Source organism: Saccostrea echinata, unplaced genomic scaffold, assembly GCF_033153115.1.
Source record: "Saccostrea echinata isolate AGI-Se365-2 ecotype Australia unplaced genomic scaffold, CSIRO_AGI_Sech_v1 ptg000014l, whole genome shotgun sequence".
Classification (NCBI taxonomy): domain Eukaryota; kingdom Metazoa; phylum Mollusca; class Bivalvia; order Ostreida; family Ostreidae; genus Saccostrea; species Saccostrea echinata.
In genome coordinates this window covers 14,416,386-14,440,832 of record NW_026889763.1, presented here as the reverse complement: position 1 = coordinate 14,440,832, position 24,447 = coordinate 14,416,386, and the positions used below count along the sequence as shown (strand labels likewise).

Here is a 24,447-nt window from a genome sequence, read left to right as displayed (position 1 = left end):
TATAATACACATTCTAACGAGCGGAAACATTTGTAAGACAATCAAAATGACTTTTGATATTACTCATTCATTGTTAGAATTGATGATGATCCCAAAAAAATCTTCGCATTTTAGTACTCTGACATCTTTCGTGATTTTAGGATGTGGAGGAATGTTAACAGACCCTACCGGAAGTATATCCAGTCCAGGCCATCCAAACACATACCCTCATGGAGTGAACTGTACCTGGACGATTCAAGCCAGTCCAGGGCTGGTGGTTCGATTGACGTTTAACGCCTTCAGCATTGAGAGTAATGCCAATTGTCAGTATGACTATGTAGAGCTCTATGACAACTATACTGCCAGTTCTAACAGTCTCTTGGGAAGGTAAGAGGCGTGTGAATATTTTTCTTATATCAGAATGTATTTTTTTTTAAAATTCCAAACTGTTCTACCTAAATACAGAACCAGAACTCTCTCCATTTGTATTCCTGTCTATCATTTGAAGAAATGTTCCAAAGTTTTTTTATTACAAATAATGTAGATATGACATGTATCCTGTGTTCCATCGCTAATTGATTGTTTTAGGTACTGTGGATCAGATATGCCTCCTTCTATAACTTCCTCCTCTAACTTCCTAACAGTTGTCTTTGCCTCCGATGAAAGTCTTGCCTACGAAGGATTTTCAGCCGGATACGTCACTCTAAATGCATCCACAAGTAAACGGAATATAGTAGCGTTACTTCACTTTAAAATATACAACAGCTGAAATAATTTTGATTAATATCCACATTAAATTTACACGTATGCATTTCTAAAATGATCTAGATGTAGTGTTTCTTAATTTTTCTGTTTTAATATAAGCATATGAAGAAAATTGCATTTGTACAGTCTAAATGTGATAAACAACATTATCATGCATTAACAAGTTTGTGATTTGATCACATTTGGTGCTCTCCTTTTCAAGAGTTCATTTCTATAGCACAGTACTATATCTATCCTAATGATTTGTTTAAAAATACCATTAGTATTAATGTCATTAATTTATTTGTCTCGTTTTTTATATTATTGCGGGTCGCTGAGTAGTTTACTTACTTTTAATATTTTCATTTACTAATTCCCCCACATTCTGTCACATTCATGCCATTCATGTCGATAACTATCACAACAATGTTTGATGTATACGTCTTCACCATTATAGTCTGTGGTTCGGAACTCACCGATTCTACGGGGGTCATCACCAGTCCTAACTACCCTAACAACTACCCCCACGAAAGGGAGTGTGTGTGGACAATCACTGCCTCGGACGGGAATCAGGTCCTCCTCAATATTACCGACTTTGTCCTGGAGAATCACGCCAACTGTCAATACGACTTCCTGGAAATCCGGTAAGAGAAAGAAGTGACCTTTTATCGCAATAAGGTTGAGAAAAAAAAAACCCTCTATGACTCTATGATAGAGAATGAACGTCCGAATTTATAAAAAAAAATGGATAAAGAAGCTTCTGAGTTTACATCCAGTAACAAAACAAAATAAAGTCGGTTTTACCACATTACAAGGATCATGTTGAGCTTCTCCAAGAGTATGTCAGAGAACATTCGGAAAGTAATTGTGCTTGAACGTAGGTTATTATTGATGGACGTTTTACTGCAATGAATAAGAGAGACCTCCGAGTTTTGCCGCCTTGATATCAAGAGAGTTAAAAGTTTTACTTCACTTTAACAGAGAAACTGTTTTAATTAACTGACAAAGACAGGTTGAGCATATGAAGTAAGTTTTTGTACTAAGACATATGGACGTCGAAGGTTTTCTGCCCTTGATGTCTTTATCGCAGTACACAGGGAAACGTACGGTTCTACACTAAGGGCCGTGTCACACCAAGCTGCGTCCACACGGAGTCATTACGGCGTTGTAAAAATGTTAAAATCACAGTGGAATCGCAGGGAAATCGCACAAATTTCTGTAAAATTTTTACAATGTGAACATGTCACGGCGACCCACGCGTCTCTACGGCGTTCTCACGGCGTGCTACTGCGTTCCCAACGGAGATCTCTTCGGGATTGACTGCGCTTCCACGGAGGTTTTACGGCGTGTTGTTGTCACCTCGCGTTCACGGCGTTCTCACTGCATTTGCTGCGTTCACAATACGTCCACGATGCGTTCTTTACTATGGATATATATTCAGAAGGAGTGTAACACATTTTTTTTAAAGATTCGAGTCACATAGCGAAAGACTTCAAAAATGATATATTTGAATAATTTAGTACTAAATTACTGTTAGTTTTATAATTAAAACCCTTCTTTTTTCAATTATGTCAATGTTTTTTCTTTGATTTTATTATAAATGTAAAAAATAAACACACTGACAAGTTGTTATAAAATTTAAGTAATTCCATCGCAACTCCACTGAAACAACAGAACAGGTTTTGGTGTAATTTTTACTTCCCAATTCTACTCCCATGCTCCTGGCCAGGAGTGCAACAAATACGTTAGAATTATTGCTGATCAAATATGAGGCCATTGCTCTTGTTTTGTGAGCTGGCTGACAACGCTCTAACAACGCCGTGAAAACGCATTGTGATCGCCAACGTAGGCGGTAGAAACGCCAAGAGAGCGCAATGATCGCAGTGACAACTCCTTGTTGTCGCTGTGTAATCGCAGTCAAAAACTTTTGGAAAATTTGAAATCACAAGATTTTACTAAAATCAACGGCTTAAAAACTTACGACTTTTCAACTTTATATATATACACAACCAAACCCCACGATAAATTAAAGCCCAGGTTTTTTGATATCATTGACAGCTGCTTTTTCAATAAAAATGGCACTTGTAAATTTACTCACCTTGTCATTGGTCATTTGCAAAATTATTTTGTTAAAAAACATTCTGATTGTACACACAAGTACTCTGAAGTTGACATTAAAAAGATGCTTGAGTTTCTGATTGACAATATCTGTGTGGTTTTTGGAGACCAGGTCTTCCAACAATGTATTGGAATTCCCATTGGTACCAATTGTGCCCCATTATTAGCAGACCTTATTTTGTTTTCATATGAAGCAGAATTTGTCCAAAATCCTTTACGTGAAAAGAAGAAAACACTTGCTGTGGCGTTCAACTCGACATTTAGATATATCGACGACGTATTGTCAATTAACAATGGCTATTTCCATTCTTATGTCAATACGATATATCCTTGTGAACTTGAGATTAAAGATACCACAGAGTCTGACACATCTGTTTCATATTTGGATATTTTACTTGAAAAAGACGTTAATGGTAATCTAACAACCAAGCTTTATGATAAACGTGATGACTTTAACTTTTCAATCGTCAACTTCCCTTACTTATGCAGCAATATACCTTCATCACCTACATACGGGGTTTATATCTATCAGTTGATTCGATACGGAAGAGCATGCTCTACGTATGTACAATTTCTAAACCGAGGTAAATTATTGACAAACAAGTTGATGAAACAAGAATATCCGCAGTCTCGTTTAAAGTCATCATTTCGTAAGTTCTATGGTCGATACAATGACCTTGTCAGCAAATACAATTTTTCATTGAGTCAAATGCTGACTGACGTTTTTCATACTAGTTGTTAGGCCATTATTTACACACTGAATTGTCGACGGATTTTTCCGTTATTTCCCGATCATGACAAGGAGCACACAGCGGGTGTGACCGGTCGGCAGGGGATGCTCACTCCTCCATGGCACCTATTCCCACCTCTGATGTCTTGAAGGTCCGTGTTTGGTCTGCTCCTATTTTGTATTGTTTAATGGACTTTTGAGCTTGAATACTGTTCGTTATCACCATATATTTCATCTAAGGATGCACACTACCAGATTTGCCTCGAATCTGGATCTGATCTACATTTTTGGATGAATGACCAGGTTAGAGTATTTGGAGCAGATCTGTTTTTCCAAGTAACTATAATCCCTGTATTGACCAAACTTGCATGAATGATGCATCTAAGAATGCACACTACTGGATTTGTTTCTAATGCTGGATCTGACCTACATTTTCCAGATGAGTAACAAGGTTAAAGATTTCGGAGCAGGTCCATTACCAAGAAACTATAAGGCCTATTTGAACCACACTTGCATGGATGATGCATTAAGGGATGAACACATCTTCAGATGCTAGATTTGATTGACATTTTCTGGATGAGTAACTAGTTTAAAATTGTTAGATAACTCCATTCCCAAGTAACTGCAAGCCTTATTAGACTAAAATTGCATAAATGTTGCATCTAGGGATGTACACTACAAGATTATTAGTTTATTGTGGGACTTTACCTTACGTGAAGACAACATTCGTTGAGGTGACCTCTGTAATCTCTGATTACCTATGTTCATGCAAATGAACTTATTAAACGCATAAGGACTATACATATTTTACAGAGAATTTTAAAACATTGTCTTATTTGTACTTGGTATCCACGAAGTGATATAGCTAATACACATTGTGACGTCATATTATCACGTCCTTATTTTTTTATTTCTTAAGGTTATAAAGAACACCAACAAAAACGCAAAAAACAGGGCATACCCTATTTAATTTTATATAGACAAGGTATAAATTGAAGCAGAATATTCAAAGGATTGATGGTGTTGATTCAAAAATATCAACATTTCAATTATTTAGTTATTATTTGTAAAGTTTTGAGTTGAAAATGCACAGTCCGGTGTTAGTTTTTTCTTAAATTATGATCAATCTATACTTATAAATTAATAAATTTTGCAAATAAACTCCGAAACGGGTGCACCAGAGTTCTTACTTACTCCTCTAACAAAACACTGGATACAAGATGATGTCCGCAAAGTATATTTAGATTTCACTCGCATAGTAGGTATTGTACATTAAATAAAAAGTCTACTTTCATATTCTATAAACAACCATCAAATAGCAAAAACGTGAGTACGGTGGTTTTTCCTGTTGGCGAATCTAAGTTACCGGCAATTTTGAATGAAACTGACAACAAACAATTGTTTATTTATTTATTCATTTCATAAAACGTCATCATTGAAACATTCAATCAAAACTTGATTTAAATGATATAAAAGAAATAAGTTGTGAAAACCGATTAAAAAGGGAAATGTGCAAATTATTTTTGTCATTCACCGATCTTAATATTGACGGAAGCTTCTAGAACATCATATAGCATCGAGCCCGATGTTTAATAAAAACTAGTCGATTATAGCTGCATGAACATTAGAAGCTTTTGTGTAAATGGTCATTGAAATGATGGTAATCATTGATAACACTTTAAGTTGTGAATATATTTATATATCGAAAGGCTATTACATATATGATTGCGCCCTTGGGAAAAGGGCCCTTATGGCAATTTTTACACATTTTAAGTTTTCCATGGATATTAATAGAGCAAGGTTAGAAGTTGCCAAATCTGAATTTTTATGGCCCTACGTCAACTCTAAGTAGGTTTTTTCTTCATTTATACCAATGATACTTTAACAGGTAAACAATGACGTCATGTTACTTTCGCACCAACGTCAAAAGTTTCAGAGTGAACATGACTTTCACTTTGCATTGTAATGTTACTACGGTAATAAATATATGTTATTGAGCATTTCCAGAAACATTTTCGAGTCATTGTCTCTTTTAATAATTGTATATGATAATAAATAGTTGTATTAACTATTATCCATCATGCAGTGGTGTATAGAATTATGAGTGTTTGTTCGTTTGTTTGTTTTACATTTCACTATGCTGGAATGTCAGGAAAACCCGAGAAGCAAGCGGCATCTGTTCAATATCAATTTATTCTCTCAAAACCAAAGTATTTATCTCGTGTAAAAATCGTTTGAGAAACCTGTAGAATTCATTCGAAATTTTACGCATGGCTCTCGATTGGACAAGATGTCAATTTTTTATTTATTTATTTATTTTTTGGGGGGAGGGGGGGGGTTGGGGGGGGGGGGGGTGAATCCAGTATAAACGATATCTCTTTCAAAATGTGAAGTTAAAAATATTTCAAAAAAAAAATTCTTGGGAACAACAATAAAATAGATGCTGCTGGGTAGTGAATATTTTTTTTTGTTTTTTGTTATTTTTTTTTTTGTTTTTTTTTTTGTTTTTTGTTTTTTTTGTTTTCTAAATATAATTAGATAGAAAATGTGTGAAATGTAGTGAGTTACCGTATACGCTGTACAACAATTTAAGGACATTAAGTTGATACACTGCATGTTAAGCAATATTCGATAAAAAAAAATTCAAACAAAAAATCAGAAGGACTTCTGCCCGCATGTGGTAACAAAACTTCTTTTTTTTTAAATTGAAATGATAGACATTTGTTCAGTCACAGCAAGGAAAATTTTTGAATAATTAATTTTAAGTAAGCAGGTTGATAAATTATAAACAAATGGATGAATTATAATTCACATGCATTTAAAATGAAAGGAACAGATCCAGGATGACCAGTGGTTGGATTGTGTGTGTGTGTGGGGGGGGGGGGGGTTAAAAGTAAAATGACAGAAACATGCAGTACTTGTAATTAACATGAGTTTAATAGCATACGAGGATTGTCGTATTTTTAAAATCTTCCTACATTTTAGGTGTGCAGAGGGGATGGCTTCCCACCACCAACCCCATAACCTCCAAATACGTCATTTGGTTAGGTTTGAAATACCGGTAATATTGAAATAATTCCTCAATTTATTTTTGCACCTTGAACTCTCTCTCCTTACGTACATGTATATGAGCAGGGTCATTTTCAAAACAAACAGCGATCATGAGTTCCACATGCCTGGAACTGGAAACTTAATTGCTTTCAAATCTAGTTAATCATGAGAAAAATTGCGTCCTAGAATAACGATTTTGTTTGATTTTGTAAAATTAGATGGTTTTAAAAGAACATGTATACACTGGGTATTAATAGATATCGGGTATTTTATTGTCATTTCAACAAATTTTATCCGAACTTTGAATGAAATCAATATGTCATTTTTTTAAATTAATATCAAATAGATTTTTCTAAGAAATAAATCATAAATAATTATATATATGTTGTCGTTATGAATCAATGACATGCAGATTAATGAATAGAATTTTTTCGGCTGGGAGGGGGGGGTGTAAAAATTAATTGAAAGTTTTATATATCCAGTCAGTTAAATGCGACTGGTTCATAATATTCCTTGCCTGGCTGAGTTTTTAAATGACAATTTTTTACGATGTTGCACACATTTAGGTACATGTAAATATTGTTATGTGATCCCCCCCCCCCCATTTCTCGCGGCTTCTTTATCGTATAAAATTCTAATGTTATTGTTTTCAAATGTTATTGTATATGAAGTTTTACAATATAAAAATTTCATTCTGGCCCCATGCCAGGGACTTGGATATGCTTATCCTTGTAAAGCTTTACAGATACACTGTATAGTAGTTAGGTCCCGGTAGTATAAAATGACCCTAGCCCTCTTCCCCGGTCTCCTGCACTGCCACAAAAATAAAAACTTGCAAACATATTCTTAGTCTTTTGTGCAGTATATTTTAAGCATTTAATTTAATTTGTACAATGCATGTTTAAATACAATTCGATCTTAACAAGATTTATTTCAATAAATCCAAATAACAAAATCAGCCCGTTTACATTTAATTTAACGGCAAGTTAAGCAATATCATACTAAACCGATAACTGAGATTATTATTTCAATAAGAAAACGAGTTTTAGATTGATAATAGAACTGTAATGACATACAATGCTGAGATTCTATGAATGATAAGGATTACATATATTTGACTTTTAAGTGACTAAAAACTGCAGATAAAGCTAAAACCTTTGAACTTTTTTATGCACAACACGAGTACCAAATGTTATATTTTCGAGTTACTGAAAATAAATAGACAGCAAAAGAAAAAAAAGGGAGAGAGAGAGAGATAGAGATTTCTTTTCATAATACGATATTGTTGTGTTTTTGAAAATTCACCTTTTCATTAAATTTTCACATTTCACATTGTATTAATAAACTGGATTTAATGTAACACACTCTCTCTCTCTCTCTCCCTCTCTCACATCAGGTATACATACATGTAAATTTCTTTTAAGCTAGAACAATTAGAACAACTTTATTTCATTCGGTAGTTTTTGTTTGTTTTCAAGTACTTACATCGGAAGTGGCAACAACAGAAATAAGACGAAACAATTTTTTTTTTAATTTCATTTTATTTTATTTAAATTTATGATCATTATTACTGAAAAAAAAAATTAAAATTCAAGTTATTTTAAAAAATAATTTCATGTTAAAATAAATTGATGCACATGTAACAGATTTAAAAAATAAATGAAAGTCTGGTTCAATGTAGCATCTATTTCTTATTCTATATTTTTTTTCTCTTTCACTTTGACAGCAGCTAGTTCCATAAGCTTTAAAAAATACTTTTAAAGAAAATATAAATATAATACTTACAATTAAAACGTTTTTTAACTGATGATAAGTAAGTTTTTTAAAAATATTTTTTATACTACGGGAGCAAATTTGTATGAGTATGTTGATTTTGAATGGTGTTAAAAAAAAAAAAGAAAGTCCCTCTCTGGTACCTCTCTAGTATCTCGCTTGTCAGAGTTACCTCTCTTGTTTTTATTTATAGTTCATAAAAATAATATCACGTCTGTCATTCGTTCGTACTTTTGCTACATTTGTGAAAACTTACAAGAATACTTTTCTTTTCTGTTGGAAGAAGTGTGATCAGTTTCAAATTTTTGGCAATTAAAGCATTTTCCAACAAAAATTTATGCACGATGTACCAATGCTTTAATGTTCACATGATCGATTGTTGAGAATGGTGGGGCGGATCTTATACAGGAAAACGATTTCCTCTGCAATATTTTGATAATATACCCGTGTCTAACAAATAACTTCAAATTGTCTATATATCAAAATCGCATTCGTTCATCCATATTCAATTATCCAGAAAATCACCTTGTCTGAAGCTCTATACATGTATAGGAAATGCATAGCCCAGATCAGAGATGTATAAAGCTACAATAACATGTAGTAAAGAAACGGGTCTCGAATAAAATTCTAAATATTTTAATTAATATCAGTAGACTAGAAGATCAAGACGTGAATTAAAGATATAAATGAAAATAAATAATTATTTCAATGACAAAAGTGAGCTAGACGTGTCAAAACGTTAAACACGTGGATAAAAAAATCTGCGTCGACGCTCATCGTCTGCAACGTCATATCTTTATGACGTTATTTCTCTGTTTTAGTAAAATTGCCATAAGGCCCTTTTGTCATGGGCGCAATCATATATAGTAGCTTTTCCTAATACATTTATCGGTAAAATTTGTATATATTCCTCACTGAGAGCGTCGTGGCAACGAACCCGAAGTACAATCTGTACTTCGTAATAAACTTGCTTATATATGAAAAGAGAAAATTAATGAATAAGGTATTGTTCAAATACAATTAAAGTTGTAAAATTTTGTGCTTTAATCAATACATTTCATTTTTTTCCTGAATACAGTCTTTTGTATCAAATAATCGGCCTATTCATCGGGCATTAGAAGCTAATTTTTACACAGGTACTAGCGTATTGGTTTATAAATATGAATGTACCTTATTGATATGTAAAAAAAGTAAAGTACATTTTTTGCATAACAATAAGATACATACATATTTATATACCAAGACCCAAGTACCTGTGAATTTTTACCCCCCCCCCCTCTTTAAAATAAAATCAATTTATCAGTAAAATGTGCTTATATGCTGCTTTCATCCATGACAGAAATGAAATAAGAGCATCTGGAGTACAATATCCATAACATAGTATAACAGGTTTTATAATAAACGTCAATTAATGGTTTATTTTTCAAGTTTTTACCAAAGGGAGTGGGATAAAGACGTACATCTACTTCATGCAGGATTTTGAACAAAGTATTTCTTCCTGCTATAAGACTGTAGGCTGTCAGTAGAAACTACAATATCTTTTCTGTCGATAGTGGTAAAAATGCAATCCCCCGCGCTTGCGCGGGATTTCATCTAGTGAAATATGAAGATAAAATAACGAACAGTATTCAATTTTGAAAGTTTAATGAAACAATACAAATTTAGGACAGAGCAAATACGGACCTCAAAATGAGAACGTGTATAAGATTTGTCCATCAATTTGATTAATCTTTATAACATTCTTCTTAACAAAATAAATTATGTTTGTAAAATTAAAAAGGATACTCCCTTGCTCCGAAGCTGCTTTGTTGATGTGCTTTATTAACTCGAGAAGTACAGACATATGACATCATAATATGGCGTTAAAATATATACTGGATATAACAGATCGTGAGTACTAAGTATGTTTAAGAATATGAATTTAAACTTTAGACAATAGATATACATCTTTTGTGTTTTTATTAGCTCATTTGCACAGAAACGCTTATACCTAGCCTTAATTAGCGCTTGAAGTTTTATGTGATGAAAAAAAGCATGTCATCTAATCTTGAATAACACTGCATTATAGAAAAAAATCGAAGCTTTACTGCATATAGCATGAAAACACCAAAGTTATTCTACCTGGATGTAGAAATCAAATCATTGCGTTCCCAGAATTTGCGGAAGAATGTATAATTTATATCACATGTCTTTGGACTCCTCAGAATTATAGATGTGCGATTACCGTCAAAGCAATTTGCTTCGACGTCTCTCACGACTTAATATATGACCTTAAGGTATGTCACTCGTGAAATTTGTTATATCAAGGATTTTTTGAGAAGTATATTTTGGATAAGTACTCATATAGTATGACTCAAAATCGCAGAGAAAATGGGAGGTCAGTGTGCATCTAACTGAGCTACGGTACAATTAAGTTGACCTTTTTGCACTTAAATTGTAACTCTTTGGTTAATCACTTTAACCGTTATCATATTTTATAAGATGTAACCATGGCAATAAACATAATCTTATTTTACGTAAAATAGTTTGAATAATATTTATCATTGAACAAATCATGCAAATTAATGCGCGTAAATTATTGTGTGACCTTTTTGCACTAAAAAGTCTCATATTTGGGGTATTAAAAATCTAAATAGGCAATAGAATATTTTCTTGTATCAAACTTTTTACGACTTATTTGCTGATCGGTCAAAAGTATCGAGTAGTTTAAAATAATGAAAGAAAAAGCTGGGGTCAGTGATGTAAATTTTGAAATATTGGTCAAAATATGTGATTTTCAGGCAAAAAACTGTGTAAATTTTATCTCGACTTCCTTAATATATCGTCATTTCTTGGCAATGTTTGTTGAGCGAAGGTGTAAATTTTGTTATAAAAATATAAATTGAGACCTATATTTAATATTCCAGGCATATCATAACGGAAAGTATTCTCTGAGTAAAAGTATGTGAGGCTTAAGTTCCAAGATATTAAATTTAAAAAATGTGTAGATTTGCAGAATTTTCTGCTAAATATCCTTCCGCCACAAGAAATAGTCCCTTATAAATCTTGCTTCTTTGTGAATTTTTGAGGAGTTTTTTAATTGAATGTTGAACATTTTACATTGTTTAATTTAAATATGTTATAAAGATTGAATTGTAATAAATAGTTTTTAAGTAAGAGGTTCTGACTGAAATTTTCTAAAAGGCTGACGAGTGACATACCTTAAATGCAGTAGTCGTTGTTGCCAAGAACACTAGGGAAGCAATTGTGCATACCTCTATTTTGACACCTTAAATACACACTAATTTGGAAAACTGGTAGCAAGCTGATTTCAAGTATTATTTTGGTTTTGCCTAGTGTTTTATTAACCAACTTCGAGACAACATACATATTTTTAGAAAATAGTAATCAGTATCCAGAGAGAAACAGAAGTACAATCAATTTCTTGATAAGTGGTCATATTATAGTCTTTGAATCCTGCTTTGCAGTATCATTAAGATCTTGTACGGAATTGAAAGAAACGTGCCTATATTTTTGACATTTTGAATTAAAATACGCGCGTCAATTTCCTTTTAACTGCTACCGATTCGAAGATACCCATTTTTTGCATTCTCCAAATAGAATTAACATATTAATTTTATTTCTTCCTAAACATACTCAACTGATTTTTTTTTATAAAGTATCAAAAACTTTATTTTGCCTTTGTAGAAATGGTGGTTTTCCCAGTTCGCCTTTGGTCAATACATACTGTGGTACAACTATAGACAATATTATACGGTCTCATAGTAACAGGATGTATATAAGATTTAAATCCGACGCTTCACAGTCTGCCAGGGGGTTTAGGATCTTCTACGATACCACCGCTGAAGGTTAGATTTAAGAATTATGCAGATATCTTAGAGAAACACACTAATGCGAAACCCATCCTTACTATTATTTTGGGTCAGAAAAACCCAAAATTCAAGCAAAAATCAATCACACAGTTTAAACTTAATATCAACAATTTATTTACAGTTATATATAAAATCAAAAAGTACAAACTTACAGCAACAATCCAAACATTAATACAGCTGAGTGTCCGTAATTGTACACACAATGTCGCTTTGAGGGTATCCAACACTTACCTTATCCTAGTCTCTTTGTACTCGTCCTTTTTGTATTCCGGTCTTTTTACTCCTGTCTTACGTATACATACAATTGGCAGTGTATTTATACATTAAATATATATAGAAAATTCTAGAAATTGTAAATACAAGATGATACTGGAACATTCTGGACATACACAAAATTCAAGATTCAAGAATGTTTTTAAAAAATGACCATACATGTTGACCACTCCGTAATGTTCCAGAAGTTTTTTTTATGTTACTCAATATAAGATTCACGCACATTTCAACTTCACAACACCTCACAACACTATATCATGCTATGATTTAACTCCTGTAAGTTCCAGGAGTAAAATACACTTAACGTAGGTCGCGGGTTTACAGGCCATTTAAAAGTGTCCGAAAACATACCATGAAAAAATAGTAATATGAATCCTCTACCTTCGTTTTACATTCTCTGAAAATTTTATAAAATTCGTCTGCATCGTTTTGGTGTAATTAAATCCCAAACATGCCATTGTTGTCGTTACATTTTCGACGTTATTTTATTGAATTATATAAAAAAAAAACGTCGTTTTTGGCTCGTTTTTTGGCAAGATTTTGATTCCAAAAATATCAATAACTTTTAAATGGTGCAGACGAAATTCTTTCCCCTTTGGTATTTTAACAAAGAATTGATTTGAAATAAATCAATGTGAAAAAATTAATATGTCTTCGGGTTAGTTTTCGCGTAATTTAATTGTGGATAATTGCTTTTATATCGCAAAATATAACATTTTTAAGAGCGACGTCATAAAACATCGCGACGTCATGCTTGACGTCGTGAATATCTCTCCGGTATTCAGTGCAGAAAAATAAGATGAAATAATTTTTATAAAAAAGAAATTCACGTATTTTTGCTTTCAAGTGACCCATGAATCGTATCATAATAATTCAATATCAATGAAATGATTATTAGACATGTTTCTCTTCAGATTAGGTTTTTTGTACGTCTTATATTAGTGAAAATTCTCACAAGGGACGTAAAACAACAATCAATCCTTTAGTTTCTTTCTTCCAATTTACTTTCTTTATGTGTTGTTTTCGTACCGTTTCTTTTCTGTTTGTTTTGTTTTTGTTTTTTTCGTAGATTAGACGATCATTCGAATCGTAATATGCCTTCTTCACTAAATTACAAATTCCAACAAAAGTTATATCTAAGTATTGTATCGACTATACAAATCGTAAAAACCCTTCATTATTTGTGATAAGTTGTTGCTTAAATAATATAACGCTAAACTACAAATTCCAAGAAAAGTTGTAGCTAAATAATGATATACTGAAGAATTAAAAAAAAACAAAAATCATCGCAGATTTCTTTTTTATTGTGACGTCATAATCAAATGTGCACAAGAAAGTCGCCCAAATCATATGAATTGTGTACACAGTTTTAACGACGTCAGCAAACCCGCGACCTACGTTAATTTGTAAATCAAATGAAGAAAAATTAGTATACAGTTGAACTTCTTTATCTTGAACAGTAATATCTCAAATACCATAAGAGTAACCAATAACAAAAAAGCAATTAGCATTCTCTCTTTAACTCATTTATTGTATTCTTTAAGGTTGTGGCGCAGATATGATCAATCCAACGGGAAGTTTTGTCTCCCCAAACTATCCAAACCAGTACTCCCATAATGCTGAGTGTTTCTGGACAATCACTATCTCCCGAGGAAGCAGGATCCATCTCACCTTCGTAGATTTCGACTTTGAGAACCATCAGTCCTGTCGCTATGATTATGTCGAGGTAGGAGCAGAGATAGATAAGTTTTAAATCTCTTTTTTTTATATATATATATATTCCTCTAATTAGAAAATAAAGCGATACTTATATTTGTAATTTGTGTAGATCCGTGATAGGTCTCCAACAGGCGATTTACTTGCCCGTTACTGTGGAAATCAGATTCCAGACTTTATAGACTCACCGTCCAACAAATTATGGATAAAGTTAAAAGTCGACCATTCTGTAGCAGGAAGAGGATTCCATGCTTTCTACAGCAGTAGTATGTATCTGAGCATAGTCTCCTATCTTTTCCAAGTTGCCAGTTGACCTTTTTTCAGCTTTATTGCGAAGTTTTTAAATCGGTACCCACGAAATCGTGGTGTATATCTTTATTGCAAATAGACAGACCAGGAGCTCTTGGCCCAAGCTAGATAGTTTGAAAATTGCATTATATATGTATTTTTTGAATGTTCTTTTCTCTTTTAAAGTTAACAGCAGTATTTAACATTATTATTTATTTCTCTGTCCAGTATGTGACACAACTCTGTCAGACTACAGCGGGGTAATCGAGAGTCCGAATTTCCCGAATCCATATGCCCACAACCGGAACTGTACGTGGATCATCCAGACGACATTAGGAAACACTATTAATGCCTCGTTCTCACATTTCCAGGTGGAGACCCATACTTCCTGTGCTTACGACCATCTACAGGTTCGAAACTTGACAAATATTCCACTGCATTTTACTCTTTCCCCACAATAATGCTTCAGTCTTCTTTGTTGTTGAACCGCGGTTATGTTGAATACATAATTAGAGTAATTTTTTTTTTCTCGTCAGTCACATTTTTTTGAAAGTAATTAAACTCCTTAATTTCTTTCCAAAGCTTTTAAAATCTTATTTTGTCCTTTGTTGTGAGGTCATATCCCAACTTCAAGCACTTCAAAAGTGCGCAAAATCATAAAAAAAGAGCAAATACAAATGTTTAGAGATCGAAGATTATTAATTTATTTTAATTGATAACAGGCATTTGTAATGACAATCCCGTTAAGGAATAGAATTTCTTTCTTAAAAAAATCCCACTTTTTGTCTCACTCCCCAACATAGCAGTATTTGATATATACTTTATAACCTTTCTTTTTCGTCTTCTGCATTCTTAGATACGTGATGGTAATTCCCCAACCTCCAATTTAATTGGGACATACTGTGGTAATAACATTCCTCCGTCCATAACATCCACTGGCGAGCATCTATGGTTAAACTTTATCTCGGACTTCTCCGTGGCAGGAAATGGATTCCGACTAGAATATATAACTAATGGTTTGTATAAATTCACATTAGAAAGTGTTGTTGAATATGGAAAGAGTTGTGAGTGCAAACGAACTGCTTTAGTAATTAAATTTATAATATATGAGAAAATTAAAGTAGGAGTACTGTGATTATAAAAGTTTCAGAATTGAATTTTAAAAATGATAAAATCAGTATTTAAAAATTTAAAAGGCATAAACAAACAACTAGTGTTATCATACGCAATATTCCTTGCAAGCAAATGGTCGATGAGAAAATATATGGCCATGCACATTTGGGAGAGTGTGTTCTTTTGATCAAACTCGACGCCAAATTTAAACGAGCGCAAATCACTCGTTAACCTGGCAGTAAATTCTTGGAATGTACAATGTATATACATGTAGTTGAAGGAGTTATATTTACGATATTGTAATTAACAGGTTGTGGAGGTTACTTTACACAAAACACCAACTCATTTACCAGCCCGAACTACCCTCAACCATACCCTCATCGTCGTCAGTGTGTGTGGCAAATTGAGGTTGCCACGGGGCAGGCCATAGAACTAACAATAAATGACTTTGATGTAGAAGTTCATGCCGAATGTCGATTTGATGGTTTAGAGGTACTCGTTTCATCTCCTTTAGTGATTTTATAACTTTATGTGGATCACGGAATGTATGTTCATGTTTTATTTTGTTCGCGTGCTGCCCGAGAATCCATTGAAAGTTTATTCCTGAACTGTATCGATTTTATTATTTTTCTATTCTATGAGATATATTCTCGAAATCAAGAAAACTAAATACATTTAATCCATTTGAAAACATTCTTAGTTGATTTGTTTTCAAGGTATACGCCGGTCGCGATTCTTCGGCGCCGAGATTGGCTCAACTTTGCCACAAACAGACGTCACCACAGGTTCTGACTACCACCGGAAACCTCATGCATATCATTTTTCGTAGTGACGTCAGCATCAGCGGGAAAGGATTCAGTGCTACATATAAAGCAATACCAGACGGTAAAACCTGAAAAAAGATGACTGAAATTCAAAATTTTGGAATTTTAAGCAATAAGAGTTCATTTAATGCCTCTCATATGGAAATAAGAAAATCATGTCGCAATAGATCTTTAAATATCTAAGTACTATACTGAAGTACAGATAGCCTCTTAACGTTTTGAAGAAGGTTAAAATCGTATTCGAAACCAACTAGCTACAGCGACTCTTCCCTTGTTAGTATAATCTCTAAACTCCATTGGCAAATCATGGCCTTTTGAAAAAACAACTCCTTTCCTTCATTTCGCATACACTGATTAAGATTTTTTTTCTTTTTTGGGAGGATATATCCTTTGGAATATAGTTTCTTGTTTTAAAGGTTGCGGTGGCAATTTTAGCACCCCTTCAGGTACACTAATGTCGAAGAACTACCCTGAAAACTACCCCCATAATACAGACTGCGAGTGGTTGATTACCGTACAAGACACGAAGACTGTGGTCCTCACCTTTGATGAGTTTGATGTTGAAGGATCCTCTGATTGCAGATATGATTACGTGGCCGTAAGTTTGTTCTCAGTGTTATGTTTGTCTAAATTTCTAACGTCACTTGTACGTTATCTTTCCTGTCAGGGAAAGAGACATCTATGCTTGGATTTAATTTCCGTCCTCCGATATGTTTAAAATATATTTTTGAAATGTTTTTGGTGCTACTATACCCAAAATCGCAAGTAAACATTAAGCTTGATTTATCAATAGGTATATGACGGGAATAACTCAAACTCAACAGAGTTGATGAAACACTGTGGCCGATCCCTGCCTGTCCCCCCAGAGTACAGAAGTAGTGGACAATACATGTACGTGAAGATGAGATCAGACGTTTCCCTGTCTGGTAAAGGATTCAAGGCGCACTACGTTACAGGTAGGAAAGATTTACTTCAACTGAATAATTTGAAATGTAACTCTAACAAATTCTATTCATAGAGTTTTAAAAACTACGGATTGAAATTCGTATCTCCACAAACTTTCTTTTTATGTGAGTAGACAGTATATGAATGGACGAACTGCGTATTGAATGAGGTACATGTACCAGTAGGTTTATTGAAAAAACAAAGTAGATGGTGACCCTGTAATACTGGATATAATAAATGCTGTAATAAATTTTGATGACAATGAAGCAAAATGTTTTTGTCCGAACCTACTACAATGGTTTACTCCTAAAAATCATTACCATGGAAACCTCAGAAGTTTGTCATATCTTCAGTCCTCATTTCTCGATAATTTCTAAGTAATATTTTTTAATATTGTTATGGTTAAAGGTTGTGGTGGTATTATTAATGGGGAGGAGGATGGTGTCATCATTTCACCAAATTATCCCAACTTCTACGACAGGATGAATAACTGCACATGGCTCATCAGGGCAGACCACTCTGGTTAGTATCTTGATAAAATATTATGTACCTTTTCCAAATCATACTTTTTGAAATATATTATTCAAAGTTTTTTTTTGACAGTATATTAATACATATATTACTAGTATTATTTTATTCCCTTCATGTATGTTGAGATATTCATTAAAGGAACATGTTTGTTCACAAAAAACATTCAGGATTACATGTATTCATTACCGGAAGATCTGGAACAACTTAACAAGACAATCTTTCTGGAAGTCTCTGTAAAGCTCCTTTATGTGTCATGATTTTGATATTACAGTATATTAATTAGTACCAAAATATTTTTTTTTTTGATAATGACCCAACATTGCACTTTATTCTATACCCATATATAACTAGAGCCGTTGACATCACCAAAGTTCTTATATTCGTGTACTCAATTGCTTCATTTTGTTTTACCTTAAATCCGAGGTTTGAATTTGTTAGCATCAAAGTAGCCATTACTTTCATGGTATTTTTTGCAAGGACTGACTGAATATCGTAATCTGTGATTAGAGCATAGAAGGAAAGTAGTTCTCTCATGTATTAGTATTAAAAGTAAAACATGGCTGTAAGAAATTGAAAGCAAGATAGAAAATGATAAAGGCGAAGATAACGAACAATAATCAATCTCAAAAACTCTACAAACAATACAATTTTGTGAACAGGACATAAAAAACTGACCCCTGGAAATACTAGAGGTGGGATCAGATGCGTATAGGAGGAGTAAGCATCCCCCTGTCGACAGGACTTTATCGAAAGATTGGTGATCTAGATTCTTTACGACAGAATTGTATAAGGGACGGTTATTTTACTGTAAAGAGAGAGTAAAAGTGAACTAATTCAGAAATCTTTAGATAGAAACAAATTGTATTGAGAGGTCGAGCATGGCTTGATGATTAAGATCTCTATGTCCGTTCTTCAGATGATCGTATTACTCTGACTTTCACTCACATGGATGTTGAGGAGTTATCGGACTGTACAAAGGATTACGTGAGGGTACTAAACGGTGATGATCTAGACGCACCGGAAATAGGGACTTACTGTGGTAGGACGATTCCAAGCCCAATCACTTCCTCGGGATCCGCCATGATTGTTCAGTTCGTCTCTGACAGGTCAATACAGAGGTCAGGGTTCAGGGCATTGTACACGAAGTCTTTGTCCAGTAAGTTTTATAAATTCTATTGTGGTTTTTCCAGATAAAAATGTAGTAGTAACTATTTTTGTCAAACAACCTTTAACTGCTTTCACGTTGATAGTTTGATCCGAAGTTTTCAAAGTTGTTTTGAATCTATTAACCTGGCACGTTTCAGGCTGTGGGGCCGACATAACGGCTCAGAGTGGATACATCGCCACCCCAGGGTATCCCTACCAATACCCCCAAAATACAGACTGTGTGTGGAACATCCGTGTTCCTCCTGGCAATAAAGTTGGAATATCATTCCAGTAAAAATCTTCTTTATCTCTTATTGTTTCTGAATTTGAATGAAGTTTAATTTGAAATTATCTTCATTATATTTTTGCTTTATCGTCCTGTACTTTTCTTTCAGAGTGTGCAAGACATTAACTTACCTTTTTTTGGAAATAACAGATGCACATTTAATAATTTTTACTTTCGAACTTTCAAATCATGATTGAAAAGGTTTTGGTCATGCTTTAATAAAATTTGAAACGAAGTAAAAATTAAGCGGACGTTTTTATTTCAGGACGTTTAATATACTCAGCCACCCCACCTGTAGCTATGACTACGTGGAATTGAGGGAGGGTGATGTTCATGGTCGACTGATTGGGAGATACTGTGGCACGAGATTACCCGGAAATCTGACGGCTGCTAACGGACTCTGGATGAAGTTCCACGCCGATGTCTACGGTTCCGGAACAGGATTTTTGGCGGAATTCAATACAAGTGAGCCTTAAGTTCGCTTACATGAAAACTATAAAATCAATAAAATTTCTGTATTTCAAGAACGTGAATCATATGAACATGTAATTAAATACAATCTAGATTATCATATAAGTGTTAAAGCTTTTGTGTTTCTTGATATCCATGCTGTTTCACATTCAAGTGTCAAGATTGTTTTCAAGTTACAACCGTGTTATATGTACAGTGTATGGCGGTGATCTGACCGGAAGTTCAGGACAGGTTGCGTCCCCTAACTATCCTAACCAGTATCCCCACAATGTTAACTATGTGTGGACGATCACTGTAGACGTGGGGCTCAGGATCCGAGTGACTTTTAACTCTATAGACATGGAGTCCATTGCAAACTGTTACTATGACTTTATCAAGGTGTGAAGAACTAGAGGAAATATCTGACAAATTCTTATACGCTTGACTGCTAAAGAACATCTGTTATCCTTCCTTGTATATCGTAGGCAAAGCACATGATTGAAAATCCAAATTACTTATTATTTTGTTCTGATTGAAAATGAAAAGGTTTAAAGCAATATGAACTGCAACTTTGCTGTCGGAATTTTTTGTTGCAATATCGTAATTAATTATTTCAATGACAGAAAAAAGAAGTACGTTTATAAGCTCCTGTTGTTTATATTTGCAATGGAAGAACCATTCTGAAGCTTTAATTGAAGCAAAATTACGTTATTGTCGTCCTGTACAATATTGATTTCTTCTATGATACTATACATTCCATTGCACTGAAATCTTTCCTTTTGAAAAAATAATACTTTATGTAAGGCTAATTGATCAGAAATGTTTAGGTATAGATTTATCATCACAGCACATTTTAATAGCAAAACAAAATGCTAAAAAAAGCAGCTCATATTGCTTTTAGGATTACTTGTCACGTGCATATTCTCTTTGTGACTAATTCAATACCTTTTTATCAGTTTCTTGATGGTCCTGAGGCTGATAGTGTTGAGATTGGCAGATTTTGTGGCACTTCCGTCCCATCGCCATTCATGAGTACCGGTAATGTAATGAGGGTGGAGTTCCGGACTGACTTCTCCAGTTCTGGTCAAGGATTCCTTTTTCAATGGGTGGCAACCAGTGATCAAATTCCCTCTACCACCGTGGCTCCGGGATCCACCACTCCTAGTATAAATTTATGTTTATGCATAATAACTAACAAACATACGAAGTTTTTTCTGAATAGAAAGCTCAAAATGGCATTATCATTAAAGTAAAGACGTAAGAAACTGTTTATGATAATATATTTCTTTTAGTTCCGGGCTGTGGTGGAACACTTGGCGCCAGTAACCAGGACAACACATTTACCTCTCCTGGGTATCCGGATGGTTATGCTCATGGTTTGAACTGCTTGTGGGTCATCACTACACTCCCGGGGCATCGTATCTGGCTCAACATTACTAACATTGACCTAGAGGGGCACTTCTCGTGTTCCTATGATAAAATCACTGTTTATGATAGTGAGTATTTCTTAAAGAATAAATGATTGTTTAAACATTATTTTTAAAAGTTATGGTGTATTGCAAAAATTTCTTTCTTTTTAAAATTTCTAAAAAATGCTACAAAGCAAATTTATATAAGGCAAGTTTCACCACAAATGAGAAGAAAATTTCTTGCTTATTTTGTTTTTGTTAAAAGACGCATACGGAAATGGTCGTTCCTTGGGTCAATTCTGTGGCAGGGAGCCAAATTCTGTCCCGATTTTGTCCACCACAAATGACATGTCCGTCAGATTCCAAACAGATACCTCAGTCAATCGTACTGGGTTCACCATCAAATATCGACAAGGTCAGGCAATGTATATTTCTATACTTTGTCCCTCTCTTTTAATGTTTCGGGCATTATATATCTTGTATGCGCTCTGAATTCATCATTTTTAAATTTAATCCATATTATAGAAAAATGTCATATATTGAACTAATCCATAATCTGTCTTTAATATTGTATTCCACTCTAGTACGAGGCTTAATTAGCATCAAATAAAATTATTTTTACAAATTTTACAAGTTTCCACTCAATTATTCAGTATTACAAAATACCTTATTTTCGCATTTGGTGACATCATTTTCTATCTTTCAGCTTGTGGGGGGCGTATGGTAATGAGCCAGGGAGTTATTGCTAGTCCAAGTTATCCAAGTCCATATCCCGGGAATCAAAACTGTGAGTGGGTGGTACAGGTCACTACGGGTCGTACTATCCAGGTAGTCTTCAACACTTCCTTCAACGTCGTGGGATCCGTCAGTGGATGTGATGGTGATTTTGTGCAGGTGCGTTTTTCATACATGCTCAAGTGTACAAATTTGTTGTCTTACTTTAAAAAATCATATCTTTATACAACTTGAATCATTCGATATACTTATCATAATATATTACACTTGAAATTACTTTAATAGACGTCGCCCGAGTGGCTCAGCGGTGCAGCGTCTGCTCTAGAGTCGCGGAGTAAGGAATTGATCCTTACGTCGCGGGTTCGAATCCCACTATGGGATGTTCCTTCGGATGAGACTGTATAAATCGAGGTCCCGTGTCACAGTAGATGCTGGCACGAAAAAGATCCCTTACTGCTCAGTGGCCTTGAGTGCCGAAAATAGGTCAACAAGCTTTCCACCGGCAAATGGTGGCGTCTCCATATGAGTGAAAAATTCTCGAGCGGGACGTTAAACAACAAACAAACAAAACTTTAATAGACAAAGAGATAAACTTTCTTTCAATTCCCAAACACCGAGTCAATTAGAATATAAGAAAAATAATTCAAAAATTTAGTCTATAGCTTAACGTGCAATTAGATGAATGGTAAGCTTATTTTGAAACATTGATTTTAGCTGCTAAATGGTGATAATGAAAATGCGCCACCAGTGGGCAGTAGTACCAACGGCCGTTACTGTGGAAATCAGAGCCCCGCTACCCTGGAGACGGGTAGTAACAAACTATACGTTAAGTTTGTATCAGATGCTGCAGGTTCTGCGGCAGGTTTCCGGTTAACCTTCACCGAAGTACACGTGCAATGTGGAGAGAGTATCACATTAACCCATAACGTGCCACAGACGTACATCATGTCACCAAACTACCCGGCGGTTTATCCACATAATGTGGATTGTGTGTGGACTATCCTAGTCCCGGCTACAGAGACTGTCCAAGTAGATTTTGAGGAAAACTTTAACATTGAGAACCATCCGAAGTAAGACGCTCAATATCATTGTCACAGAAAGCTGTCATGTGAAAAAAATGTAAATTAAGGACATCGACGGTGAAGTAAGCTTCAGTAACAATAATGATTGTTAGGGTATTGAAAGTACTCAGGCTTTGTTAATTCTGAAGTTATACTGAATGTGGTCTTCTACATGCTTAGCTGCAAATTAGGTCAATTTGAAGTCATATGGCATCAATTGAGTCATTCAACAAAATTCGATTTTTTTCATATAGAGATAAAATGGTGATATAAATGTACCTGTCTCATTAACTTAGTTGGAAACAGTTACATGGCAACCGTTGTTTTGGAGCCTTACTTCACTGCAAATGTCTACTAGTTATGTTATGACCGTATCTCTTTTAGTTCCCCCTAGAAATGGTTCTCTTTCTATATGAAAGCTTTGAAAACAATTTATAAAGTGAAAACTACGATATAATGAACTAAAATAACGTTAAGGGAACAGAGAGGACAAAAATATGAACAGAATGGAAACCATCGAATTGAAATTTTATTTTCTTGCTTGACTTTTCCCTTTCATTTATTAAATAAAAATGTATTTTGAAATAGAAAAAATTCCAACACTCTGTATGTGATTTTCTTCACCTGTGATTTTTTTTCTTTTTAGTTGTAACTTTGATTTTGTCGAGTTCCGTGACGGAGGAACGGCTAATTCGCAGCTGATTGGTAGATATTGCGGGTCTACACGACCAAGTACTGTCAAATCCACAGAGAATGTACTGTATGTTCGCTTTAGGACTGACAACAGCGTACCACGCGGCGGATTTAAAGCCCTGGTTCACTTAGGTACTTTCATATCTAGTACTTTTGCAAACCTTCCAGTCATACATTTATATACTAAAAAATCAATCATAATATAATTTTATTAACGTCGGGCAAGATAATATTCAGCAAGAAAGTTTAATAAATTGTCGATCTTCTCCTATTGCAAAATGAATTTCACAGGGTTCTTTTCATTATTTCATTAAGCAATATTGATCCAAACATTACGTCTCATATTAAGCATAATTCCCTTGTCACAGACAGGAGTGTGATATAGAGCATACATATACATGTATATACCAAAATCCACAGTAAAAGAAAAACTTGCAGATAAACAAATACATGATTTTTTCTCGGGATTGAATATTGCACAAGCTGTTTTCATTGCACAAATTTCAGTATAAAAAAAATCATATATATGTACTATATAATTTGTCCAAACGGGAAACCAACGGTTCCATAAAATTTGGCCGGATTAGACAGAATCCGGAGTGCAGGAAAAATGCAGTAATATATTTGATTTTTTTTCGATTGTTTTATTAACACGTTCAATGCATATGTTGGAAAAATATGATTAAATTACAAAATCATTTGATATTTAT

General features: G+C 34.1%; 1 protein-coding gene across 1 annotated transcript in view; it reads left to right on the top strand.

Annotated features, from left to right (window-relative positions):
- Positions 1–24,447, top strand: part of LOC133186791 (cubilin-like) — a 61,326-nt gene that overhangs the window by 20,557 nt on the left and 16,322 nt on the right. The window contains exons 23-45 of the mRNA XM_061322105.1: positions 141–366; positions 568–698; positions 1,181–1,367; positions 12,083–12,243; positions 14,085–14,266; positions 14,369–14,522; positions 14,773–14,954; positions 15,401–15,560; positions 15,968–16,149; positions 16,374–16,542; positions 16,898–17,079; positions 17,275–17,437; positions 17,835–17,948; positions 18,874–19,113; positions 19,262–19,394; positions 19,655–19,854; positions 20,057–20,238; positions 20,796–21,003; positions 21,132–21,335; positions 21,514–21,663; positions 21,955–22,142; positions 22,698–23,053; positions 23,691–23,869. Of these exons, the coding sequence (XP_061178089.1) occupies positions 141–366; positions 568–698; positions 1,181–1,367; positions 12,083–12,243; positions 14,085–14,266; positions 14,369–14,522; positions 14,773–14,954; positions 15,401–15,560; positions 15,968–16,149; positions 16,374–16,542; positions 16,898–17,079; positions 17,275–17,437; positions 17,835–17,948; positions 18,874–19,113; positions 19,262–19,394; positions 19,655–19,854; positions 20,057–20,238; positions 20,796–21,003; positions 21,132–21,335; positions 21,514–21,663; positions 21,955–22,142; positions 22,698–23,053; positions 23,691–23,869 (4,233 nt within the window). The remainder of the gene's footprint in view (positions 1–140; positions 367–567; positions 699–1,180; positions 1,368–12,082; positions 12,244–14,084; positions 14,267–14,368; positions 14,523–14,772; positions 14,955–15,400; positions 15,561–15,967; positions 16,150–16,373; positions 16,543–16,897; positions 17,080–17,274; positions 17,438–17,834; positions 17,949–18,873; positions 19,114–19,261; positions 19,395–19,654; positions 19,855–20,056; positions 20,239–20,795; positions 21,004–21,131; positions 21,336–21,513; positions 21,664–21,954; positions 22,143–22,697; positions 23,054–23,690; positions 23,870–24,447) is intronic.